At 37.2% G+C, this 23,968-nt stretch overlaps 1 protein-coding gene across 2 annotated transcripts; it reads right to left on the bottom strand.

The window, feature by feature from the left end:
* Positions 1-216: 216 nt before the first annotated feature.
* SF3B1 (splicing factor 3b subunit 1) lies at positions 217-23,968 on the bottom strand. Of its 2 annotated transcripts, XM_074145250.1 has the most exons (25): positions 23,914-23,968; positions 17,085-17,251; positions 15,696-15,797; positions 14,878-14,992; positions 12,957-13,036; positions 11,680-11,847; positions 11,287-11,521; positions 10,290-10,502; positions 9,808-9,929; positions 8,929-9,126; positions 8,736-8,837; positions 7,812-7,991; positions 7,277-7,363; positions 6,887-7,157; positions 6,469-6,614; positions 6,234-6,380; positions 5,964-6,089; positions 5,345-5,566; positions 4,917-5,099; positions 4,710-4,821; positions 4,503-4,623; positions 3,949-4,080; positions 2,887-3,159; positions 2,181-2,397; positions 217-847 (listed from the first exon to the last, which is right to left on the bottom strand). In XM_074145250.1, exons 1-25 carry the CDS (start codon positions 23,939-23,941, stop codon positions 689-691), a joined length of 3,906 nt encoding a protein of 1,301 aa, XP_074001351.1. In that variant the 5' UTR covers positions 23,942-23,968; the 3' UTR covers positions 217-688. The 2 variants fall into 2 exon arrangements, with proteins under 2 accessions (XP_074001351.1, XP_074001352.1); XM_074145251.1 differs by lacking the exons at positions 217-847; positions 2,181-2,397; positions 2,887-3,159; ... (16 more) ...; positions 11,680-11,847; positions 12,957-13,036 and adding an exon at positions 13,388-13,407 and having other exon boundaries at positions 23,914-23,941.

The following is a 23,968-nucleotide window of genomic DNA, read 5'->3' as shown; positions in this document are numbered from 1 at the left end:
TGCACAACTGATTTTACATATACCATTTACAACAGACTCCTAAATTTCTGAAAATTTAACAAGCTAATCCATCCCCAACAACCACGATACTGTGGGTGAAGCAGTAACAAGAAGCAACAATTAAACTGCTCTTTCCATGGAAATAAACGGCCACTACTACAACCATCAGCCAGACTACAGCTGTGATATTGCATTACAAAGATACACACATTAACTACAGTTTGTAAGTTTTTCTTATTTATTCAAAAGCTAGGGGATGACAAAAAGGATTAAAATGTTTTATGCCACCTATTTATTACATGAACAAATACTTAATCCAAAGGGACTCGTTTGACAAGCCCCTCTGTCCAAAAACCACACACAAATTAGTTTTTATACACAAATGTTTATTTCTCAAATAAACTTCCCCTTTAAACACAAGGAATGAAATCTAAATCTTCATAAAGATGAATCCGAAACAAAATCCCTCCAGTACATTGTAATCACTGTTTTCTTGGTCACTACTGGCTTTAACTGTTTAACATCAAAAAACAAGGACGTATTTAAAAAATCATGCTACTGGATACCTAGCTCTGCCTCTGACCAGCTCTATACTGATCTCCAATATTTTAAAATTTTACATCATCAAATGTGAAGCGTTTAATTGAAGAACAGCTGTGCATTAAACACAAACAATTGAACAAGAAGATTATAAGATGTAATCAAGTTCGTAACGAATATAGGTGTTCTTTTCATCGTTATAAATTCTTGGATAATGTGCTATCAGAGCATCCTGTGATCCGATGTAGATCGAATTATAAATCTTCCAATAAACATCTCTGACTTTCCTGGCAGGGTGAAACAAACCCTAGAAAACAAAACAGAACAGAATTTAATAAAAGCTTAAAGTCTAAACGTCTGTTATTGAATTTAATCAAGGTTTGCACAATAAGCATTTTAAAAAGCAACTATAGTAACTAACACTATGCTAAATGTGTCGTTCCCAATTTTTATGACTATCTTAAACTAGCAAGTAGTAACGAAGTATTATGTAGAGACAGCTTCTTATCTTTTTGTCTGCAGGGAGAAATTTCACTGAATTTATTTCTACTCTGGCATTCTTTTAAAATAAAAATTAAAACCTGCTGCGGTGTATTTGGTTGAAACTGAGTCTTATCTTCGGTTCTACTAACTGTGATTTGTGCAGGGAGAGCCAGGTAAGAATACATTAGATAAACTATTATTAAACCTAAAAAAAATGAGCAGAATGTGAAAGCTCTAGAAAAAGAATTCTACATATTAAGAATATACAAGTAGTATTTGCAAAAAAAAAAAAAAACAAACCACTGTGCAAGAGACTTCTTTCACTGTCCTACTGATGTCAGTATCTTTACACTGAGTCACCCCACATAAAAAAAACCCACACAGTGGAATTCCGTATCTGCAAATAATAAAATGCTGTCACGTCTTCTCTACATTGATCTGCATGACATTCAACCTCGCTTCCCACTTGCCATGGGAGGGAGGTTGGAACTCAATGATCTTTAAGGTCCCTTCCAACTGTAACCATTCTATCGTTCTATGTTAGTTTAGATTCTATAGCCAACACAGCAAGAACTGTCACAGGCAATTACACAGAAAAGGAGCCTTCAGATTTTACACCTCAGCCTTCATAGAAGCTGACTAGCGTTGATGCAATTGTATAAATTCCGATCAAAGCACTGTTTTCTAGTGCTTCACTCTTACACAGTTTATAAATCTTACTGTTTTTCTTGGCTAACGACAAATAATGTTCATTTAAGTCTATCCTCTCATTTATCTCACTTGTTAGTTGTTCTCATAACCCTTGCACTATTAACTTATTCCCCAGTCACTAGTGTCCTCAAAATTTGTGAGACACTGTCATTTAACGAGTCAGAGTACCAAGCTATTTTAGCAATTTTAAGTTATCTGCTACTTCTATGCAAGTTCCTCAATGTAATCAGCTGTCTCATTATAGCAAAATCTCTGTTTATTGCATATTTCAATTATCAAAGTTCCTGTTACTGAATGCCATGTTTAAAGAATACTTTGGAGCGACAAAAAGCCATACTTTTTCCTTAGCTGGAAATCATCTTCAGTTGACTTTTTTGTCTCCCCCTGGAAAGAAATCCTGCCTGATAATTGCTGTCTCTGCTATCCCAGCACACACAAGGACATACCTGTAAACAATACTGCAACATCCTGCAAGGACCAATAGCAACTCTGAGGCCCTCCAGAGCCCCCATGACAGCCTGAATGACGTGAGGAGAGGTTTCAAACACGTTAGGCCATACGTAATTTAACAAATGATTAAGAGAATCTTCACAGCCAAACCCATAAACACCAAGAGACATATGCTGCACCACGGCACTGGCTGTTTGTCTGTGTACAAGATCCCTGCAAAGAGAACAATGGGCTGTTAATAAATTATACTTAGAAGCAACACGATTGGCCATGCAACATTATATTTCAGTAACACTTTTTTAAAGGACTAACATGTGCTTTTAACTCTTATATACTGACAGCAAGAGGCAGAGTAACAAAAAAAAAAAAAAAAAAAATCAGTAAATTGAAAAGAGACAGGAGTTTTCTGACAAATTACTGAGCTCTAATTCCACAGCAATACTAACAATAGAAAGCAGTCTGAACGTAAGAAGTCTTGACTCACTTAAGATGCTTGTATCATTTTAATCTTCAAAAGTATTAGTAAAATAGGAGTATATAATCTGAATTATTTGCAGTCAATGCCTTCCAAATTATGCTGGTCACTTGACATCTTTAGCAAACAAGGACAATATGCATATTCGCTATCCCTAAGACTCAGCTATATACTTAAAATATATGACTATGGTTAACTGTACCATAGATAGAAAGAAGTGCACTCACCTGTCCATTAAAGCATCTTCAAGCAATGGTGTAACAGCATAAATGTAATCTTTTCCCATCTCTCCAATGTATTCAAACAGGAAAGAAAGAGATTTTAACACACCATTCTGAACGTTCAGTTCTGGAACTCTGTATTCATTCATGAGTGCAGGCAGCACTGTGAACGGTGAGCATGTTTCAGCTACAATAGCAATTGCTACTGTAGTACATACTCTGTTCTGCCTTTCCTGTACTTTCAAGTTGTTTAGCAATGTAGCCAATACATCGTGAGGTCTGGAAGAGATAACACGCACATCCATGTCAATAGATTCAAGTGAGAATTTGATTAAAATTAGTTGAGTTTCAAACAGCAAGTGGCAGAAAACATGGCTTAGCCCTTAAAAAAAAAAAAAAAAGTTTAGATAACTGGGAAACAAAACAACATAAACCCCAAAACTGTAAAACAGCTTAAGCAACTGCATGATCTTATATTCATAACCAACATTTTTTACTTTCTGTAGACTTAGCTTTTTTCCTGCCTTCTGTTCTTCCTCTTGTGAGCTCTGGAGGACAGCATTAGCCTCCCTGACTATTACTCTGATTCCACAGGTAATTACAAACTTGTATAAAACCATACCCTTCAGAACTGGCAATGTCCTGTATTGATATGCACTGTTATGGAATTCCTTGGTTGCCTGCTGTTATCTACATTAAGTCAGTAATCGGTCACTTATTTAAGAATATGTACAAAGATGGGAATTGTGCTTCATTCCACAATCTGCTATTTCTCCAAAGAATATAGAGAGGGTCTGAATGCCTATCACAGTATCAAAAATTCATGAAATAAACAGTCCTTACAACAAAATTGTAACCTTGCTAGTCTACAATTTCAGTTCAAAAGCGCAGCACCCTATGTTAATGAAACATAGGTGACTGTATTCTTCTAAAAAATTAGTAAAATCAAGTCTACGTATTTACCACGCTAAATGTAGACAAGTCTGAATATTTCTCACCAGAAAACTCACAATCTTCACTCCGTTAGGCTACCGCGTGTAGAAGCAGATTAGTATTACACCAACTTACCCAATAGCTTTCGCAATATAACCAAAAGTGTTCACTGTGGCTCTTCGGATAGCTTTCTTGTGAGCTTTTAATAATTCAAGCAGTTCAAAGCAGATCCTCATCCATTCTCTGGCAGAAACATATTCGGCACCTCTGAAAGAGAATAAAGTGAGTTACCTCTTCAATGATGTTGGAAGTTTTTAACTAAAACTACAAAAATTGCAGCACCTATTCATTTGGTATCAACTGCTTAAGCAACTTACTTCATTAGGTATCTGTTAACATTAGATCTTCACTGGTTAACAGTGTACTCAAAATTTATTATACTGTGTGCATTCTAAGTTTGCATAAATGGGACAACATACGTCTTACAAACTGTTAGCAAAATAATATAATTGTAATAGATTCAACAGACCGTATGCTAAATATCTCATCTTAAGCTTTATGCACAACTTAAGAAATAACAAGAGATACGACAATAAATACCCAGATGCAAAACCTGATACTCAATTTTAGCTTTTGCTACAATAACGGCCCATACAGAGGGTCAAATATTTCACCATTAGTCAGCTTACCTGTCTGCAATGCGCCCAACAAGATCAATACAGTTTTCCTGTACTTTCTCATGTCTGTTCTTCAAAATAGGTGTAAGCCGCGGCAGCAGATCTTTGATTGGTGGTGTCATCTTGTGCATACCTATTGAATTCAAAGAGGTGTATTTAGTTTTATAATGCCTTTTCATTTGGCTCTTGAACAGCCATGTTATCAATACATAAACATACCTATAACATTCACAATAGCCTTAAGTGCTCCGAGTATGCTGCCCAGTACTTCAGGATATTCTTCACCCAGGTACTCATACAACACAACACCCAAGTGTCCCATCAGTTTTTCCTACAACCAAGTAAAAAGATTTAGAAGTTAATTTTTCCCCCTTTCATTACTATGACATAAAACAGTAAATTTGGCAGGAGAGGTTAATACAATACCTCTTGACAAGTCTTCATGACAACTGCAGTACGAGAGATCAGGTCAGCAGCCTGCTGCCGAACTTTAGCTGATTTGTTGTTCAAACGCCACAGAACTGTACCACAGATTTGTGGCAAGTAGGGTTTAACTCTTTTGCCCAGAGCATTAACCACTGTGCCAAAACCATTCAGCATCACAGAATCCTGAGTGTAAAAACAACGAAAGAAAATTAGACCAACAACACTACACTTAAATTAAACTTCACATAATCTAAAATTACTATTAAAATCCTAACTTTCCAGAGTTTGTTTCTGGAGTTCATTGATTAGAGCACTGCCATCTAAAAAAGCATTCTAAAGATCTATTTAGATGCATACGTTTCTGTATAACTAACAGTGAGCTAGCTTACAATTAAAGTGAACCAAATACGAAACACCCTTGGCCATACCTCTGTGGTCTGTTCCTGAAAGGCGTACAAGATACCATCAATAAGTTGTTCTTCCAGTTTATGATCAATGTCCGCTGCCCCCAGATTTCCCATTATCTTCTCAATTGTTTCCATGACCATTTTTCTGTACTGCTCAGCCTCATCTTTCAGATCATCCACAATTCTAGAAATGATTTCTGCTGCTCCAACTTTATTTGCCAGCTCCACAGTTGTATCAACCAACTGAAATATACAAAAGTTAAGTAAGCAAGCATTGTTAAAATCTACTTTCTGCATCTTGAAAATATCCCCAGTCTGAAGAGGAGAAACAACATCAATGCATGTTAAGCCCACTACGAACAACTGTTTTCACCTTTAGAAATCATCCAATGTTTTAAACAACGAAAATGAGGTGAACTACCCCACCTTAAAACTGATGTAGACTCATATTCACAGATGTAAAATGTCTTGATAGCCTCCTAAGAACCTGTGAATCTTCTAGCTATGCACTTCTAAACCGCTACTCCAAACAAAATTCAGTTTCAGGACATACAAGAAAAAATTAAACACCTAGCCTGAATGAACATTCTAATGTGAATTTTTACTGTAAGTAATCTTCCAAGTAAAAAAACCAAAATACCTGTCTGTAATTTCTTCTGTCCAATGCCATTCTGTGCTGCCAGAAGTGTTTGAAGAAAGGTGGCAAGATTTCTGTTTTAATGTAGTTTGCTTCAACACCATCCGTACCACAACACTGCTTTACCACCTGATAGGAAATAAAAATGAACCATTTTAATACTGTGTAGGGTTTGGGTTTTAGGGTTGGATTTTTTGTTTTGGTTTGGGTTTTTTTAAGAGAAGGAAAAACAGATATATTCAATATTAATGCTAAACAACCCTTCTGACATACCTTCAACACAATCTTTTTCATCTCTTCATCAGGAGACTGAAACTCTCTGATAAGGATTAGCATGACTTCCCTGGTATAATAGTTTGCATACTCAGCATCCATGAGCGGAATCAGGTAACCAATAGCCTTCAAAAAGGCAGCCAAACCCTATTTAAATGCAGAAACATGTCTCTAATTAGTTACAGAAGATACACATCCATTTCAGTTCAAACTAAAGAAAGTACTCTAGATATACCTTTCCTCTGTGTTGACGTATACCCTTCCATAAGGGCTTCAGAACAGAATCAAATGACTCAATGCCATAGGGAGTAGCTGCCTCAGCCAAAGCAGCAATAGCCAAAGCACTGATGGTGCGAACTTTCTGCTGCTCATCCACCAGACCTGCAAGACAACAGTGTTTAAGACCACTTCTTCTGACTTATGTTCAAAAAAGCAAAAATAGAGGGGCAGTATAAAAAGGATTAACTTATTTTCAGGAAAATTGAACCACTATTCCTCTTTCAGAGTCAGCTGAACTGTTTCTCAGAGCCAAAAGAACACATAAAACAAGGACCTTACTATCACTGTGCCTCACTGGTGTATGAGAAGTTTCCCAAATATAAAGTGAATTAAAAAAAAAAAAAAAAATCTTTGCCTGGGAAAGCAGAACTTACCATGTTCAATAATTTCAACCAAGCTCCTAAGATGAGGCAAGATAGCACAACCCATAAGAATAGCAATCTGCTGAACAATCTTGATGCCAGTGTGTCGAGCCTGCCAGGACTTTTTGCTTTTACAGACAGCTTTCAAGAAGGGTAACAGAGAAGGAATGCCCAAAGCAGACGCAACGACAGCAAAGGCTCGAGCTGTTGTATTTCGCACATATTCATCCATGTTATCAATATCAGGTCGCATTGTGGAAATCATTGTTGCCAAGCCAGCAGCCTGAAACAAAAACATACCAATTGGATTTATGAACAGCACAGTTAATTCTTCTGCCATGCCTATAAATGTGCAGCTATATATAAGCTAATTCGGTGCCTTAATGAAGGATGGAACTTTACCTTAGCCAAGTTTGAGATAATTTCTCTGCCTTCCACTCTAGCATAGTAGTCTTCATCAATCAGCAGTGGTTCAATGACAACAAGGATCTGAAAAAGATGAATAAATTAATATTTCCTTTCATTAATACTTTTAGTAGTATTTCTGGCCCCGCTAGATTCCATGAAACAGAGATGATTGCCTGGATCCAAGCTGAAAGCTTTATGACGACTGGAAAAAAATTTAAATCCGTTATGCTGTTTTTACAGCTCTTTGTCTCTAAAGGACCTGGCCCGCAGATACCACCTAGATCAGATAAGATTCCCTTCCCACCCCCAAGTGTGCATATAACATTTTTACATCATGCCTTAATACTACAAAGCCCACACTTCAGTCACACTACAAGAACTTAAAGTTTGGCTTAAGAAGAAATATGAAAGCAAATTATGTCAAAAAACCATAGTACCGTCCCCTTCTGATATGCAAATAAAATATACACTTCTCCCAGCAATGATCAGAAAAAGGAAATAAAAGATGAAATAGTAAACTGTGACAGACCTTGTGTACATATGGTCGGACCAAGTCATCCAGTTTGTAAAGAATTCTGTCGATGACTTTGACAAGCAAGTGACGCTCCTGATCTTCAAGCGTTGGTGACATCAGCAGAGGCAGAATCTGATTAAACAACGGCCCTGCTCCAAATTCACGAGCTTTATCAGTAATCTGTCGCAACGCAGCCTAAACAAAACCAAAAAGTTTATCAGTTAAACTAAGAAAACAACACTGAACAATTACAAAACAGATAGACAATTAACCAAGTTAAAAGTAATTCACTGTAACCACAGGCTTCAAAATACTTGCTCCTACCACTCCAAAACTACTTTAAACAATTTTATGCTGATCTGTTTAAAAACAAATGTGTGAAGAGAAACACCCTAATGTTAGCTTCCAGATATTCAATTTTCAAGAAAAACATGCTTCTGGTCTAATATTAAGAATGGCTCCACCCGAAAAGTAGCTTAAACAGCACTTAACTTGCATCTAGGCAGCTTAGTGCTCTGGCCAATTTAGAGTGAAACTCTGCAGAAAAGACTAGTAACATATTGCATAATGGATAAGGCTGAAACTTCACTAAGAGCTACACTGCTAATTTAAGTAGAAGGAGCAAAATCTAGAAAATTACAAGGCCCTGTAAGCAGGAAGCACTATAAATCTCATTTCTCGTAATTGTAAAAAAAATAATATATAAGCCATAGAGTATTAAGTGACTGACACTACTGTACAAAGAGCAGCAATACTAAATTAGATTGAGCGACAAACGAAAAGCCGCACAGATGTAGATGAGGAAGAAAGCACTAAAGAGACATCCAAGTTTAGGAGATTATCTTAAGGAGAATCCCCTGGAAAACTAAAACAAACTGAAAACAAATGCAGATTTTTGGAAAATGAAGTTACAGAAACGTACCTGACAATTCATCTTACCTTTCTCATGGGAGGTGTGCCATTCTTTATTTTCAGAAGCAATTTCATTATTTTTCTTTCCTTCTGTTCTTCAGGACTCAGAGTTGATTCATCAACGTCAACCTACAAATAATTCCAGATAAATATATAGGCATTCCTACATTTTCAAAAGAAACCAGGAAACTTTAATCAGCATGAGTGAAATCTCACTTACCAGCAGTTTATCAAAGTATTGGATATCATCTGGTTTTAGGAATGGAAGATTGCCAGATGGCTGGTCATTAACACTCTTCATAGTGCGGTCTTCTGTCTGCATGTGGAACCCAGTCATACCACCCAAAGGTGTTGGAGTTGCTGTAAGCTTACGAGCTGGAGTGCGAATAGGTACGTAACCAGCTGGTGGGGGAAGAACCTACAGAAGAAAGAACAAAATTTATCTTATCACAACATATACAAAGAGAGGAGGGCATCAAATACAAAACATTATGAAACTTGTGTCTTCCATTTTACTTGTTTGGGGATTTGTGCCAGTGTTAATTGAATACTTTAGATCCCGTGTTCACAGCAATACAAATTAATTCACCATGACATTTTGTATTCATGCTTATCCTGTACTGATGATATTTCAGAAGAAAGCTCACTTCCATTGCTGAAAGCTTGAATAGACTTTGAAGTCTCTTTACAAAGTATTAAAGAAGCACTTAAATATCTGTATCAACACAGCGTACTTGCTGACTTAGAATTTGTAACTTCTATGTTTTTCTAGATCTGGACTTAATATTTTTATCAGTGCATCCAGAGTTCATTTCTGGCTTTGACAGGCATTCCCAATATTGAGAAGCAGAATAACAACTGGCCTTTGAGATCACATTTAGCTCTTCTTTTCTAATGAATTTACAATAAATCAGTAACCGAATCGAACAAACATCTACAATCAATAATCACTACTTAATGTGAAACACCACTACTGGGAAAACTTGGTTTAAAATATATATAGAAAAAATAATTAAAAAAACCCCCACAATATTCCCTGGCAGAAAAAAACCCCCCACAACACACCATGGTCTTCCGTATTTTAATCCAGATGAGTTACCTTATATCCTTCTGGAAACATAGCATCCAATTCTTCATCAGAAAGTGGTCTGTTTCTCTCATCAATTTCCCTTTCCCAACGCCAAGCCTGCAGCTGTTCCGGAGTCATGCTCATGATATGACCTATTTCAAATTTTTAAAAAATTATTAAAAAAAATAATCTTCTGTATGCAGAAGGAGATGATTTGTTTACTTAACCTTAAAGTGCTTTCTTAAGCCAAAGATTCCATAGCACTTGAAATCTGTAGCCATCAAGGTATCAAAATTTTAGAGACCCTTTTATCATTTTTATACCAATTGAACAGGAAGACATATAACCTTAGTCTCGATTCCCCTCCAGAACTGAGTTGCTGTGGGCATTAAAAATGCTTTCATACAGACAGGAGAACATGCTAGGCAGAAGTGTATTTGAAAATACAACGTAAGATAAATGCTTCATTTCCACAAAGGAAAGTGAAACCTTAGAGAATGGACTGGGCTTACCTGGTGTAGGAGTTGCCATGTTCATAGCTGGTGTACCAATGGGTGTTTTGCCAGGTGTCAGAACAGGAGTGCTGCCACCCATCTGGCTAGCCGGTGTTTCATCCCATCGTGACTTTCTTTTACTCGCTCCTGGGGTTGGTGTCTCACCAATGGAGTCACCACCTCTATCTGTGCGAGGTGTCTCAGCCCATCCACTGCCGTGTCCCGGAGTATCTATGGATAAACAAAACAATTTTTACAGAAAGCTGAATGGTATATACTCCAACCATAATATCAATATCCAGATCAATTTTCAGTATTTCATTCTCACTTCTACACAAGTCAAAAAGTATCAAATAAACAAATACACTAGACAAAAAGTAAAGATTCCTTTGGTCAACCCTGGAAAAACACAGGCATTACACTAAGAACATCTAGAGAACTTCATCTATTGAAAAAGGCATGTCATCTTCTTGCTGAATCTTCACATAAATAGAAAAAATTCTAAAAAATACAAAAGAACTCAGATACTCTAGAAATTGGACAAAGTACTCCACATACTCCCTTGATAAGAACATTAAGGAACAATGTTGTTTCCTTGTTCTCTAACACATGAGCCTAATTCAAATTAGGCAGGTGAGAAAATGCTTCCAAAATTTGTTTTAATGCTAACCGCTTCAAAAAAATTCAACATTCAAAACCACCACACACAAAAAAAGCAATTTTTTGTGAGCTCCTTTACCCATTAAAATCCCAACCTGCAGCAGTCACTACATATATCACAAAACTTTGATTGGATTTTTGAGCCAAGGTGCTTTCACAGATGTGAGTTAAGCTAACAGGCAGAACTCAATGCTACCAACTCAAGACAAAACCACCACTTCACACCAACCACTAGATGTCAGAATACAATTACTTGTTGCCCGACTTCTGACTCTACAGTTTACTTAAGGCGAAAAAATCCTATACAATTAACCATTCAGAACTTATTATGTCCTTTCCAGTTCACCATAAATACCTCTTTCTGTTTTAGGTGTTTCATCCCATCGATTTTTACGTGCACTGGAAGTGGCACCTCCGTGGCCTGGTGTTGCATGACCGGGTGTGTCCCGCCCGGGTGTTGCAGCTCCTGCTGGTGTATGACTGGGAGTCGGATCCCATATTTTTGAGCCTGGGGTGGCACCAGGAGTTTCACTACCCTTTGCACGGCCTGGAGTTTCATCCCATCGCAGAGATGGTGTATGTCCAGGAGTCTATACAAAACAAAATCGAAAGCATTAATACCTCTTAAATATACTGTAGAAGACTGCTAGATACTCTTTTGTAGTAGAGTAAGAAACCTCTGAAATTCAACAGAATTAGCATTAATAATATCTTGTCTAGATAAGATGATGAGCACTAGGATTATTACCTCGGCTTGATCCCAACTGGATAATTTTTTCGGTGTTGCACCAGGAGTCTGATCAGCTGTCTGATCCCAACGCCGTTTGCGTTTTGAAGGTGGCTGAGATGCAGCTCCATTGACGACTTTAAGCTCTCCAGCTTTAGCTTTTTCAGCTAGTTGTTGCCTAATTTCCCTCTATTCAAGGGCACAAAAAGGTAAATATAAGAAACAGATTTCTTAAGGCCTCTTCTGATTACACCTTTAAAAGAGATTTTACAGCTGTATCATATCTTTTTGTGCTATATTTTGAGGTTTTGCTCAAACAACATGCAATTAGCTACTGTTTTAGTTTTAAGTTCATTCTCTTTTTAAATTCTTCTGTACTGACAGAGCAGCTATGTGTTTGGAGAAGCTGTTTTTAAATTGATTTTTTGTAAAAGCCATTAAAACAACACAGAGAATTTTGAATACTGTCAGTTTCTGTCACCTACAGGTATGCCTTAAAATCATTCCACATCTGTTCATGAGTTATATCCCACAACATAAAAAAGCACTGAAATTCAGTTTAAAATTCTGAGATTACATTGTTAAAATAGCACACTAACCCAGACTGTTTTTCACTTATCAATACATCCATTATCAAAATTATGAACTAATTCCTCAATTAAGGAAAGTCAAGTAGGGTAAATCAAAGTAAATCTCCTGAAACTACAAGATCTTGTTCCAATTAGCAAGATGGCACTGTAGGTATGATGCAAGAAATTTGATTGTATTACCAATATCTTCTTACCTATTAAAATTAATTTTTAATAGCCATGAATAAAGCACATACTTTTTTAATATATTTAAAACAAAATGTCAACATGATACCAGTTCTTAGTACTGCAACATCTGTTTTATGTGCTTCAACAAAACCCTTTTAAAACTTCCCTGGATTCCCTTTACATAGAGCTCACAAAACCAGGCATCTCGGACACTAACAGTCACTGAGCAGTATTCAGTTTTTGACTCTCATCCTCTAAATGAAAATTAACAACAAAAAGTCCAAGTGCTATAAAAAGATCCAGATTAAAATATTTTGAGACTATTTCTCCCTCCATTGTTTAGGTATTATATAGATGTTTTTTCAAAAATTTCATCTTTAAATTATACTGACTTTCAACATGTGAAGAACAAAACTTTCCAAAGAAAAGGACTTCTAACTCAAGACAGAAAGTAAACAAGAGTTTCCATTCCCACTTTCTTAACATGCTTGCAAAGGCTGTAAAATGAAACTAAGTTCAAGTGGAAAAACCTCCACTCACCTCTTCTTTTGTTAAATGCTGCTCACGCATAACATCCATGTATGTTCTGGCATTCATTTTAGGATCTGGTGTCTTCCCTCCTATGGAAGAGAACAGCAACAGGAATGGAGCACAATGAGTACAGGATAAGCAGAAACTATTGACTTTTCTATTGTCCTGCTCTAATATTATATTATTCCATGATCATTTAATTTTACTTTTTGATTGAAAATTTTAAGAATTACATGTATCTTACGTTTATTCAGTTTGCTGATCAATTTAACCTGTTTGAACACAAACATAACTACTGCAGTTCCAAAGAAATATTTTAAAGCCGATATAAATGATAAAATGACAACACAGTTAAGAGTCTTCAGAAGTGATGGGTTCCTGGGTTGCTAATCCGGAATACGTACACTTTCGTGCCTTTGTCTCCATCAGCAGTTCTGACTTCAAGCAGCAGAATAGAAGCCTAGAAAATTATCTCTTTACCATTAGTAACACTTTGGAAAGATATTTATATTCAAAACATTACCTTGTGCAAGCTGTTAAATCCTAGTTTTTATCTGACTATAAATAACTACTGCATACCTAAGTAATGCTTAAAATGTTTTAGCATAAAGACCCATTTATAAGTTTGACAAATTTGGACATGTCTCCCAGATCTTCTACTATCATATTGTAAAAGGGCTTCATTAAAAAAAAGAACCAAACCAAAAATCCCCCAAAAAATGTTTAATGACACTTTCCCCCTCTTCTCTTCTCAAGGTACGACTGTGATTTGGAGCTGAAGGCAATACAGTACATACACCACCACAATGATACTCACAGGTAATGGGTTTTGTATACCATATGTTGTTTTATGCTGTGTATCTTGCGTTAATTAAACTTTTAAATACTTTACAAGAAGCCCAACTTTATACAAACGAGACTTGTCAAGAAAAACACTTTTCTTTAAGAAAAATGTGCGGATTTGCTATACAAGTGGTATAGCAGTATAATTTAGGGAAAAAAATAAACTTCTTAAACATTTCTATGCTGAAGATCATTGCCCAATTGGCTGTGTCATTCTGACACTAGCTTTGATAGGACTTTCCTTTGGAATACTTTTTCACCATAATCTACACAGGATGTGTTGAACTGCACCCTTAAGAATGCAGACAGGACTGGCATATAGCAGTACTGCTGTAGGAAAGAAATTAAGGACAGTTAGTATGGGCCTGTGAATTCTGACAATACATGTTTATATCAATTACAATTAAGCAAGTAAAATAATTAATATCCCTATTAATTCATGCAGGCTGAAATTCTCATTTGTAAAACCTGCAAAATAGCTACCAATTTTAAGCCAACAGGCACCTTATTGCCACACGTGAAACTCACTCACCTCACGAAAGCTTCTGTCAGACCCACTAATACCCCTTTTCCTGACTTGCATTCTAAAATTATCAGAACAGACTTGAACTATAAATAGTATCAAGGTCTTATATATGCTTTTGTTTCTTTTAGCTATACCACCTTAGTTTACATAGGATGGTAAGAATTAGGTGCTCTATTTTGAGAACTAGCATTTCAAAAGCAGTAACCCTGCAAATCTTATGACTCGGAATGAAAACTTTCAAGGTACTGAAAGAATTTGAGCACTCAATACACAAGTTGTTCAAAGTATAATGCACAACCCAAAACAAAATGAAAAGAGAAACCTTTAACCCTTTGTGTTTCTATGGCAATGGCTCATTATTTTCTTGTCCTTCTACCTGGAAAGAAAACTTGTATTATAAAGATGAAAAATATGGCATCTAGGTTTTCAACCAAATCTCTATGAAAAGGGGATGTTTAAAACAAAACTAAGTTTATAAGCATGCCAACAGAAATCAAAGGGCTAAAGACAATTAAAGACAACAAATTTCATAAAGGGTATAGAAAAGTCAAAATAAATTACCATCTGCAAAGGGATCAAGACGCTCAGGGGAAATTATCATCATCCGCCTGTGCTTTTTGTACTCATCTTCCCGATCTGCAATCTTTTGAGGACGGTGTTCTGCAAAAGGATCATACTAAAAACCGAAAAAAGTTTGTTAGTCACATATGTACGAAGAACAACATGAAAAGTGTCTGGTGACCATAAGCCTGTATTCATTTCCAGTATTACTAAAAAGGCGTACCTTATTTTTAACCTCAATTATGAAGGAATGTCAAAACACTATGCTAATATAAATTTTACTTCTCTAACTTGATTTTTTTTTTTAACACTGAATTTCTTATGAAATAAAAAAGAAAATTTTTGCCAGAAGTTAACAAGTTTATTCACTTGTTACCGAAGCATTTCATGCTGTCAAAATTCCCCCTTCTTTTTGCAGAGGGACTTAATGCTATTTCCTATGCTTTTAAATTTCACAGAAAAATGCTCCAGGAATACAAAACCTAAGTCATTACATTTTCTTTACAGAAACAGAAGTATTAAGGACATTAAATTTTCCAGTTATTTTCATTTTTGAAATACCTGACCTATCAAAAAAAATGTTTTAAATAGTTTAATGCATATTGCCCATATTACCTTTACATGCAGAAGGGTCAATTTTTATCACACGGTAGAATTCTAACTAAAGCAGTAACAAGCTTACAACAAAATTAAAATACCATAGCTCTTTACGTACATCTTGTATGTCCAGAAGACAAGACCTGATCTCGAAAAACTTTAACAGGTTTTTCCCCTAACACCTACAACAGTATTTTATTGTGCCTTAAATTAAGATGTACCTGTTCGGTAGATTGTGGTATGTCATTAAGCAATGCCACTGGAGCATGGTACCCCGGCTTCTTCTGGCCAAGCAAACTTGTAGAAGGGTAGTCATCATCATCCTGTCAGTAAAAAGATACAGCAAATTTGTCATGTTGCTATTACATTTAGATAAAATAATGTCAAATTAACACACTGTGGTCATAGAAAAGATGAAAATGGACAACTAGAATACTTAATTCCAAATTTTAGCAAGCTTTTTCATATAGCTGCTCAATCAGATAAACCTATCCACGTCACCAAAGATACCTTTTTCTCTGCAAGAATCAAGTATTCTGCAATAGGCTACATTTAATCAATTACACTGTCTACATTAGTTATACAAAAAGTCTGTATTTTGTATTAGCACTAGTTGGCACGTGAAAACTAGTGCACAGAAATTCAAGCCATTTTTTCTTAAAAGCCAACCAGGCACAGAACAAAACTTCAATAAATAACCCTATAAAAAAAGCTTCAATAATAGTGAAAAATTCAAAAATATATTAATGCTAATTTAGTTATTCCACCTCAATCACAATGGCAATAAAAAGTACTCAGAGCGTGAAGACGCTTTTGCTATTTCCTCATATTAGAAGCCATTTCTGTGCAATAATTTACTGCAACCCAAAAGAAAAACCGCTCTTAAAACTTTGACGTGATTTCAGTGACACCCTGCAAAGGAAATTTTTAATTAAGGAAATCTTAGAAGTCTAAAAATGACACATAGCACATCACTAAAAAAAGTATCAATTAGTACTAAACTGAACGCAACAATTTTCCTTCCTCCTAAAAATATAATTCTCTCCATGTAACGTCTAGCTGCCTATGTATTTATGGTCAGAACTGTAGTTTCTGCTGCTCCTGCAACTGAAGGTGTGGTCAAATGTTTAAACTAGAAATTAACATAAATTAAGCTTACAAGTAGGGATACGTAGGGAGAACACAGTAACAGTGGAAAAGCCAATTCTTAAAAATCACTCTGAAATTTGAAATGAAATAGAAATCTTAAAACAGTCACTTAAGCTTGTTGGCCCAAGTCTAATTAGATTCCCCCCCCCCCCCATAATTTTTCATCAACAGAAAACAACAGAACAAATTGAATTATTCTAGTCAAGGCTAAGACTGATTAAGTACCAGGCCACAACTTTTTGCCTTCTGCTAGGGCCTACATGACTTTCAAAGCACAATTCATGAAGTACAAGTCAGATTTAGAACTTATGAGCTTCCTGGATAAGACATATTTGGTCCAGTATGGCTTTAATGACAATAACTGCTTCTACTGCTGCAATTGCTATTAAAAATTACTCAAAATTAATTGCAAAATACTTAGAATGCATGCCCTAAAGAAACAAATAAATAAAATAACTTACATCTTCCAATTCAGTTGCTGCAATAGAAGTGACATATCCAGCAAACCTGCTGTCACTGCCACCATAAATTTCTTGATCATAATATCCTGTGGAATCAAGGCCTACTCCTTGTGCTTCATCAAGAGCAGGCTTTTTTCCTTGAATTTCTCGTATCTGTGCTTCAATATCTGGGGTAAAGACACACACACACAAAAAAATCAGGTCTTTTTCACACATACACACCAAATGTAATACTGACATTACTACGTACAGCCAACTGAGTTTTTCATCCAATTTCAAAGATTATCTCTAATGAAATAAACAAATATGATATATAAAACTATAAAATTACATTTATAAGCAGCTTTTCTTTAAGTTTTAATATTATCCAGCACAGACTACTTCCATTATGGCCTAAAGCAAAGCATTCAAACCCACTGTTAACGTATCTCACCTTCCAACACATATAGCAGAGAAGGTAATTTACATCACAGTAATATTTCTCAACACTACATTAGTTGAGAAAGCGTTAATGTAATCCTCATTAAAAAAGCCTTTCAAAATATTGTCACCAGTTAACAAAGCAATTTTGCCAATTTAAACAAATCTGTTCAAAAGATTTTGAACTCTACTGCGTGAGTTGCCAAATCTGAGAACACTTAATAAAACAACATAGTATTGTGTTATCTAACATATTGCAAAGCTGTATTATCTTTGAACAAAAAACAAACAAAACCAACTCTAATATGCCACTGGATACCAAGTTAGGAAAAAAAAAAAAAGTTAGGACCAGTTTCTTTTCACTCTGGCAGCTTAAATGTTATTTATTTGTTATTTATTTATATGAGGCTGAGGGAGCTGGGGTTGTTCAGTCTGGGGAAGAGGAGACTGAGGGGAGACCTTATCGCTCTCTACAAGTACCTGAAAGGAGGCTGTAGAGAGGCGGGGGTCGGTCTCTTCTCCCAAGTTACAGATGATAGGACAAGGGGCAATGGCTTCAAGTTGCGCCAGGGGAAGTTCAGGTTAGATATTAGGAAATATTTCTTTACTGAAAGGGTTGTCAGACATTGGAATGGGCTGCCCAGGAAAGTGGTTGAGGCACCATCCCTGGAGGTATTCAAGAGAGGAGCTGACATGGTGCTCAGGGATATGGATTAGTGTTGGGTGGTGTTTTGTGTGTGTTTTTTTGTTTGGTTTTTTTTTGTTGGGTTTGGTGGTTAGTGGTGGTTTTTTTGTTTTTTTTTTTTTTTTTGTTTAATCGGTTGGACTAGATGATCTTAAAAGGTCCCTTCCAACCTAGGTGATTCTGTGATTCTGAGGTGATTCTATTTACAACTAACTATTCCTGTGACTATTCCTGCCTGCACCACCATTTTGAAGAGTCTACTATTCTGGATAACAAAAGCTGACCCTTCAAATAGGACAAATGGGAGCTTTGTCATTCTTTTAACCATCAGGGTCTAAGTCTAATCAACTCTGATGGCCATCTTTGACCTTAGAATTTTGGTACTTTCAGAAAGAACATTAACTTGTTAGCCCAGAAAACAAGGAAGCAAGTTACAATAACCCAGCTGTCTTCAACAAATGTAACTGTGATGTAGGCATATTAAGACACAGCTAACCCCATAAATTATTATTATTGTTTCCCTCTGAATTTTACTTAATTCAATAGATATGTAAAGACAATTACCCATACAATGTGAATTTCAGTAGATCAAACAATTATTTTCATGGCAAAACAAATACCCAAGAGTTGCATTTCGTGGCTGAAGGAATACCAAAGATCATGCTTTAGCAGGTGGCTTGGACTATATGGTCTCAAAAGTCCCTCCCAACCTAAACAATCCCGTGATTCACCCTCTCCCATCTGAACTGGTATTGCCTGCTACATTAACTTGAGAGAAATTTGCTAATTTACAAAAGCTACAGGAAATTCTATTCACAAATAATCTTAAGTCTTGACTATTCACTATTTTTTTACTATTGTTGCTCATTTCTCTTTTTCAAGATGAATAAATTTCACAAGGTTTTCCCACTGAAATATCTTGCAAAAGACACTATACTACATCATCTGCTAACAAATCTGGCAAAAATTTAAAAAAAAAAAAAAGTATTCTAATCTTAAATTGGCAAGATTACTGCTAATCCAAATATTGGACCTGAGACATAAAGGAGGTATGTCGGTTGGTGATTTTTGGTTGGGTTTTTTTTTCCTGTGTGATTAAAAGACTGCAAGTCAGAATTGCCTAGTTTAAAAGTTTAAACTGTCAGCCCTGTAAACATCAAGATTTAAAAGTCAAGGCTCTGTCCCTTTATCACAAACTGCCACTAATTAAAAAAAAAAAAAACAACCCAAAAAAACCCCAACCAACCAACCAAAAAAAACCCCAATCCAAACACTGTAAGCCAAATGCAGAAAAAAACCCCACTGTAAGCCTACTGTACAAAGGCACGTTTTCTATGGAGGTAACCGAACATGTGGTTTTGCCTGACAAATCTTTGCTATACAGCTACGAGTGAGAACAGCAGTATCAAGTGTTCATGTACAACCTGCAGGACTGCCAGTTAGAAACACTGACTTCACTTTAAGCACAGTAAACCTGACAGCAAATCTGCAATTCCTGCAGTGGTTAGTGGGGAAAGAAAGAACAGCAGAAGTATGCGTCTAAAGTCATCAAGAGTCCCATGCATAGAAGATACATCATAGTAACTGTCTGCGGCAAGATTGTCCTTATCAGCTAAGGGCTTCCATCAAACTTTTGAAGGTATCTAGAACAGGGTAACTTGGACAGTCACCTCTGCATTACAGAAACTCACAGTGTCTGCCTTGAACTCATGAGAAGCTGAAACCTGACAAAAGCCTTACGCTGCTGGCTGTGATCACCTGCTGAATCCTGCCACCAGGTACATTCAGCTCCCCCTAAAATCCTCCACAGCACAGGGGATTCCAGCGAGTCCAGAACTGGAGACCCATTGCTCCCCAATATGTTACTTTCTAGAAAAGCAACAGAAAGAAACTACTGCCAAATGAGGGATCCTTGTCTTGCCCACAGAGGTCTCTGATCATCTTCAGAGGCATACCACACATACCCTGTTTACCAATGTCATCCTAAAGTATTCCATTTCTGTGAAGTCATCCTATGGCATGGTTACGGAACTGATACAACTCAAATACTTTTCTCACATATTTTTTAGTTATTTCTGTTTCTTCCAAAGAGCAGATCAAGTTCCTGACTCCTCTTGCAGCCTGGTGCAATGCAGCACCGGGGTGAAAGGGAATACCTGAAGCTTCCCTTGCTGCCAAGGACATCATTACCAGCACCGAATGCAGAGGAGTTACTAGAACAACACACTCTTTAGTAGCATATTAAGTTCTGATTGCACATCCATAGCTGTAACCAACTTCAACAGAAGAAAAGCCTACAGATCTTGCCTACAACACAAAAGCCTTTCCATCATCCGTCCACCGAATCAACCCGAGCATATAGCTCAGACAAATAAAGTACCAGTAAGTACCCTGCCATGCAGGATGGGTCACGGGGATTTCTTGGTGCGTGGACTCTCACCACTACCATCATCAACAGAATCTATTAAAACAATTGTGGGATTTCTGCAGCAAAAGCATTAATTCAAAAATATTTTCCTATGAATAGTTCTTACCAACACTTTACATACTAAGGCCTTGTTCTCTTATTTTACTTTAAAAATAGCTAAATTTACTGAAAAGGTACAGATCTCATTTATTATTGGCCTTCTCCTTTAAATTACAATGACTACAACTGTTCAGAGACTAAGGAGCATTCTCATTTTCTTACAGCAAATCCTGCACTGTTATCCATACCATAAAAAAAAAGTCTGCATAGAGTCTGTAGGGTTAAGAAAACCCCACTTCTGGCCAACAAAATTTTCAACTCATGTCATGCAGTCTCTACGTGCTAGTTCAAATAAAGCACTCTTAAGAGAGCATATATTTGACATGTCATAAAACCGCTGTAACCAGAAAGTCTAAAAGGTTTGCAGCCAGAGGTAGCCTGATTGCCAGTTTAGAAAGCATCACATACTTAGCTGGAAAAGACTATTTTAACATTAAAGATGCGTTTACCTTCCTTGAGCTAACTGGCACCTTCTTGATAAAGCTCACACCCTATTTAACAAAGCATTTAAATACAAATCAAATTAAGAAAGAGTAATCATAAATATTAAAAATACTTTGTGTAAAGCAAAGTAGGTATTTGATGATTTAATCAACCAGGACATAAACAGAAACTTCAGTCAAAGACAGAACAGTAAAGGGAGTGAGATTAAAAAAAAAAGGGGGGGGAGGGAAAATAATATCCTAGTGATCATTCCTTTTCCCTGTACTTTACACGATTTAATATACTTTGGTATTTTAAAAGAAGTAACTTTAACATGCACAGTTGATTTTGAACATACCATAGATGTTGAATATTATTAAAGTCAATATATTTTAATTTGAAGTTACTGAAAATAGGCTCTCATGAGCTGTGAGCTATTTCTCAAAATATATACTCCATTACCATACATGTAATTCTACTTGAAACGTTTGCACTGTAAGAAATTATTCACATGAAAAAAGAAATAATGAGACCCTATACTGAAGCAGTATTTTACAGCATAAATAGCTTCTATGTTTTCATGCCTTATCATATTTTTGCACATTTAGCTTGCCCTGTGCAACTCTATTTCTAGCAACTTTAGCACTCTCATACATGTTATGTCTCACTATTATGTTTGGATCTCTTTGTTCTCTTCTGAGCCACAAAAAAATTGATGCAAATTTAAAACTACTTTCGACAGCATTCAACACTCAAGCATTTATCGAGGCTTTAAAAGCTGCCATTTAAAACATTACTTTTCAGCCTAAAACAGAGAGTTCCCCCTTAAGCTATATAACCGAAACAATCTCGAACTGTTTTGAGATCTCTTTCAAGTTGTGTCTTGTATCAATCAACAAGTATTTAACAAACAGTAAAAAGATGTGAAAATCTTCTAAGACAATTTAGTAACAAACAATTTGGAAAATCAGTCAGCAACAGAAGAAAGTAAGATAGAATAGAACTCAGCAAAAAAAATAATCACTGTTCAGCTAATACCTCCATGTTGGGAAAGACACCACTACATGACCATACCCAGTTATACATAGTTTTTTACTTAACTACCTACACCCTCACCTTAAAATCTGTTCTGATACAACACTAATCAAAACACATGCAACTGGAAGCACGTCGATATTTTCATTAAATTCAACCATCATTTGCTTCAATAAATAAGCAATTTAAGCTAAAAAAAAAAAAAATTTACTTTTTTTTTTATTAACAGCTTTTTAGGTAATATAAGAGGCAGAGCACTGTGATGCATAACACTCACTTGGGTAGTATCTCACACAAGCCTTATGCATATCACAGCATATAAACAAAAGACAAGATAATTTCTGTAATTCTAAAATACTAAAAAATAAAAACAAATTAATAAAAAAAAAAACAACAAACAAACAACTGAGGACAATAGTTTAAGCTTTTCTTCATCCATAAACTCAAATTGGGTCTGCAGTGCTAAAGACTATCTTAATCTCACTTCCAGGGGAAATAATGCCTCTCCATTTGAAATTTTTTTCCAATGCAAAGCCAACCACTCCCAAAGGCAATGAACACCTGGATGTCCTGCCTACCTCACAGTGTATAACCACTATCCAGAGGCAGTTTTTGGTTAGTGGATTATGGATGTAAATTAACATAAAACACAGATCACCCATCATACACAGAAACACGAGTAAAAACCCAAAACCAAAAGCTACAGAAGCAGTACAATTCTAAAAACTATTCTTCCTTGCCTGAAGATAATTAAGAACAGGGCAAGCCACATGCATCGTCCAAGAACACGGCTTTGATTCATGCTATAAAGAGCTGGAAGCGCTAGTGAACACATCCACATAGCACCTCTGAGAATAACATACTGCCTATAAAAGCCCTCACTCATTAAACCGCTCAGAGACCAGTTTTCCTACGTAAAACACCCAGCCGGCAGGAAGTCTCCGTGCTAAAATGGCAGTTGAGATGCTTAAGACCTCACACTGCTTTTTCCTCTCCTTCGGGGCATTTTTCTCAGTAAGCACCGCGGCGACGCGAAACTTGGTAACAGCTCGGGCCACGCTGGCTTCCAGCGGGCAACACCCGTTCACCCTCCCTCCCCGGCCTCCTCTGTTTTCCGCGGACCCAGGCCGAAGGGCTGGGTCAGGAAAATAAACGTGTGTTATCAACGTCTGTGATACGAAACCGAGGAGGCGGACAGGCGATTTTTACTGAGGGCTTGCCGCGGGCTCGACGCGACCGTCAGAAGGGGGGAAGGGGGGCGAGGCCGCGGGGGCGAGAAGCGGCCCACGGGTGGCCTTCTGTGGAAGCGCTGCTCAGCTTCGGCTTCGTGCCGGCCGGGCCCCGTGCCTCAGCTGCGCCGCCGCCCGCCCCGTCAGCAAACCCGAAGCTAACCGACACGGTCACGCATCACATCCCCCACCAGGGCCTAGCATCCGGCACCCGCTCCCACCACGCGTGAACAGTGAGAGCCTCCCCCCTCTCTAGTCAGGTTCAGTCCCGCAGCCCCGCCCCCGCAGCCCCCGAGCGGGAGGCGGCGGCCCGGGCATGGCGGTGACACAAGCGGAGACGCCATTACAAACAGGCCTAGCTCGTCCGCCGCGGGGTGAGCCCGCTCCGCCCCCGCCCGCGGAGCGGGGCCTGACGCTACCCGGGGTCGGGGAGAAACACAACCGAAGGACAACGGCCGAACAGGCAGGTACGGGGGGAACGCCAATGCAAGTGTTTTTCGGGCTTTTTACCTTCGTGGGTCTTGGCGATCTTCGCCATTTTGTCCAGAGCGAACAACGCCGAGGC

This window comes from Numenius arquata, chromosome 3 (assembly GCF_964106895.1).
Source record: "Numenius arquata chromosome 3, bNumArq3.hap1.1, whole genome shotgun sequence".
Classification (NCBI taxonomy): Eukaryota; Metazoa; Chordata; class Aves; order Charadriiformes; family Scolopacidae; genus Numenius; species Numenius arquata.
This window is presented reverse-complemented; position numbering and strand designations above follow the sequence as displayed.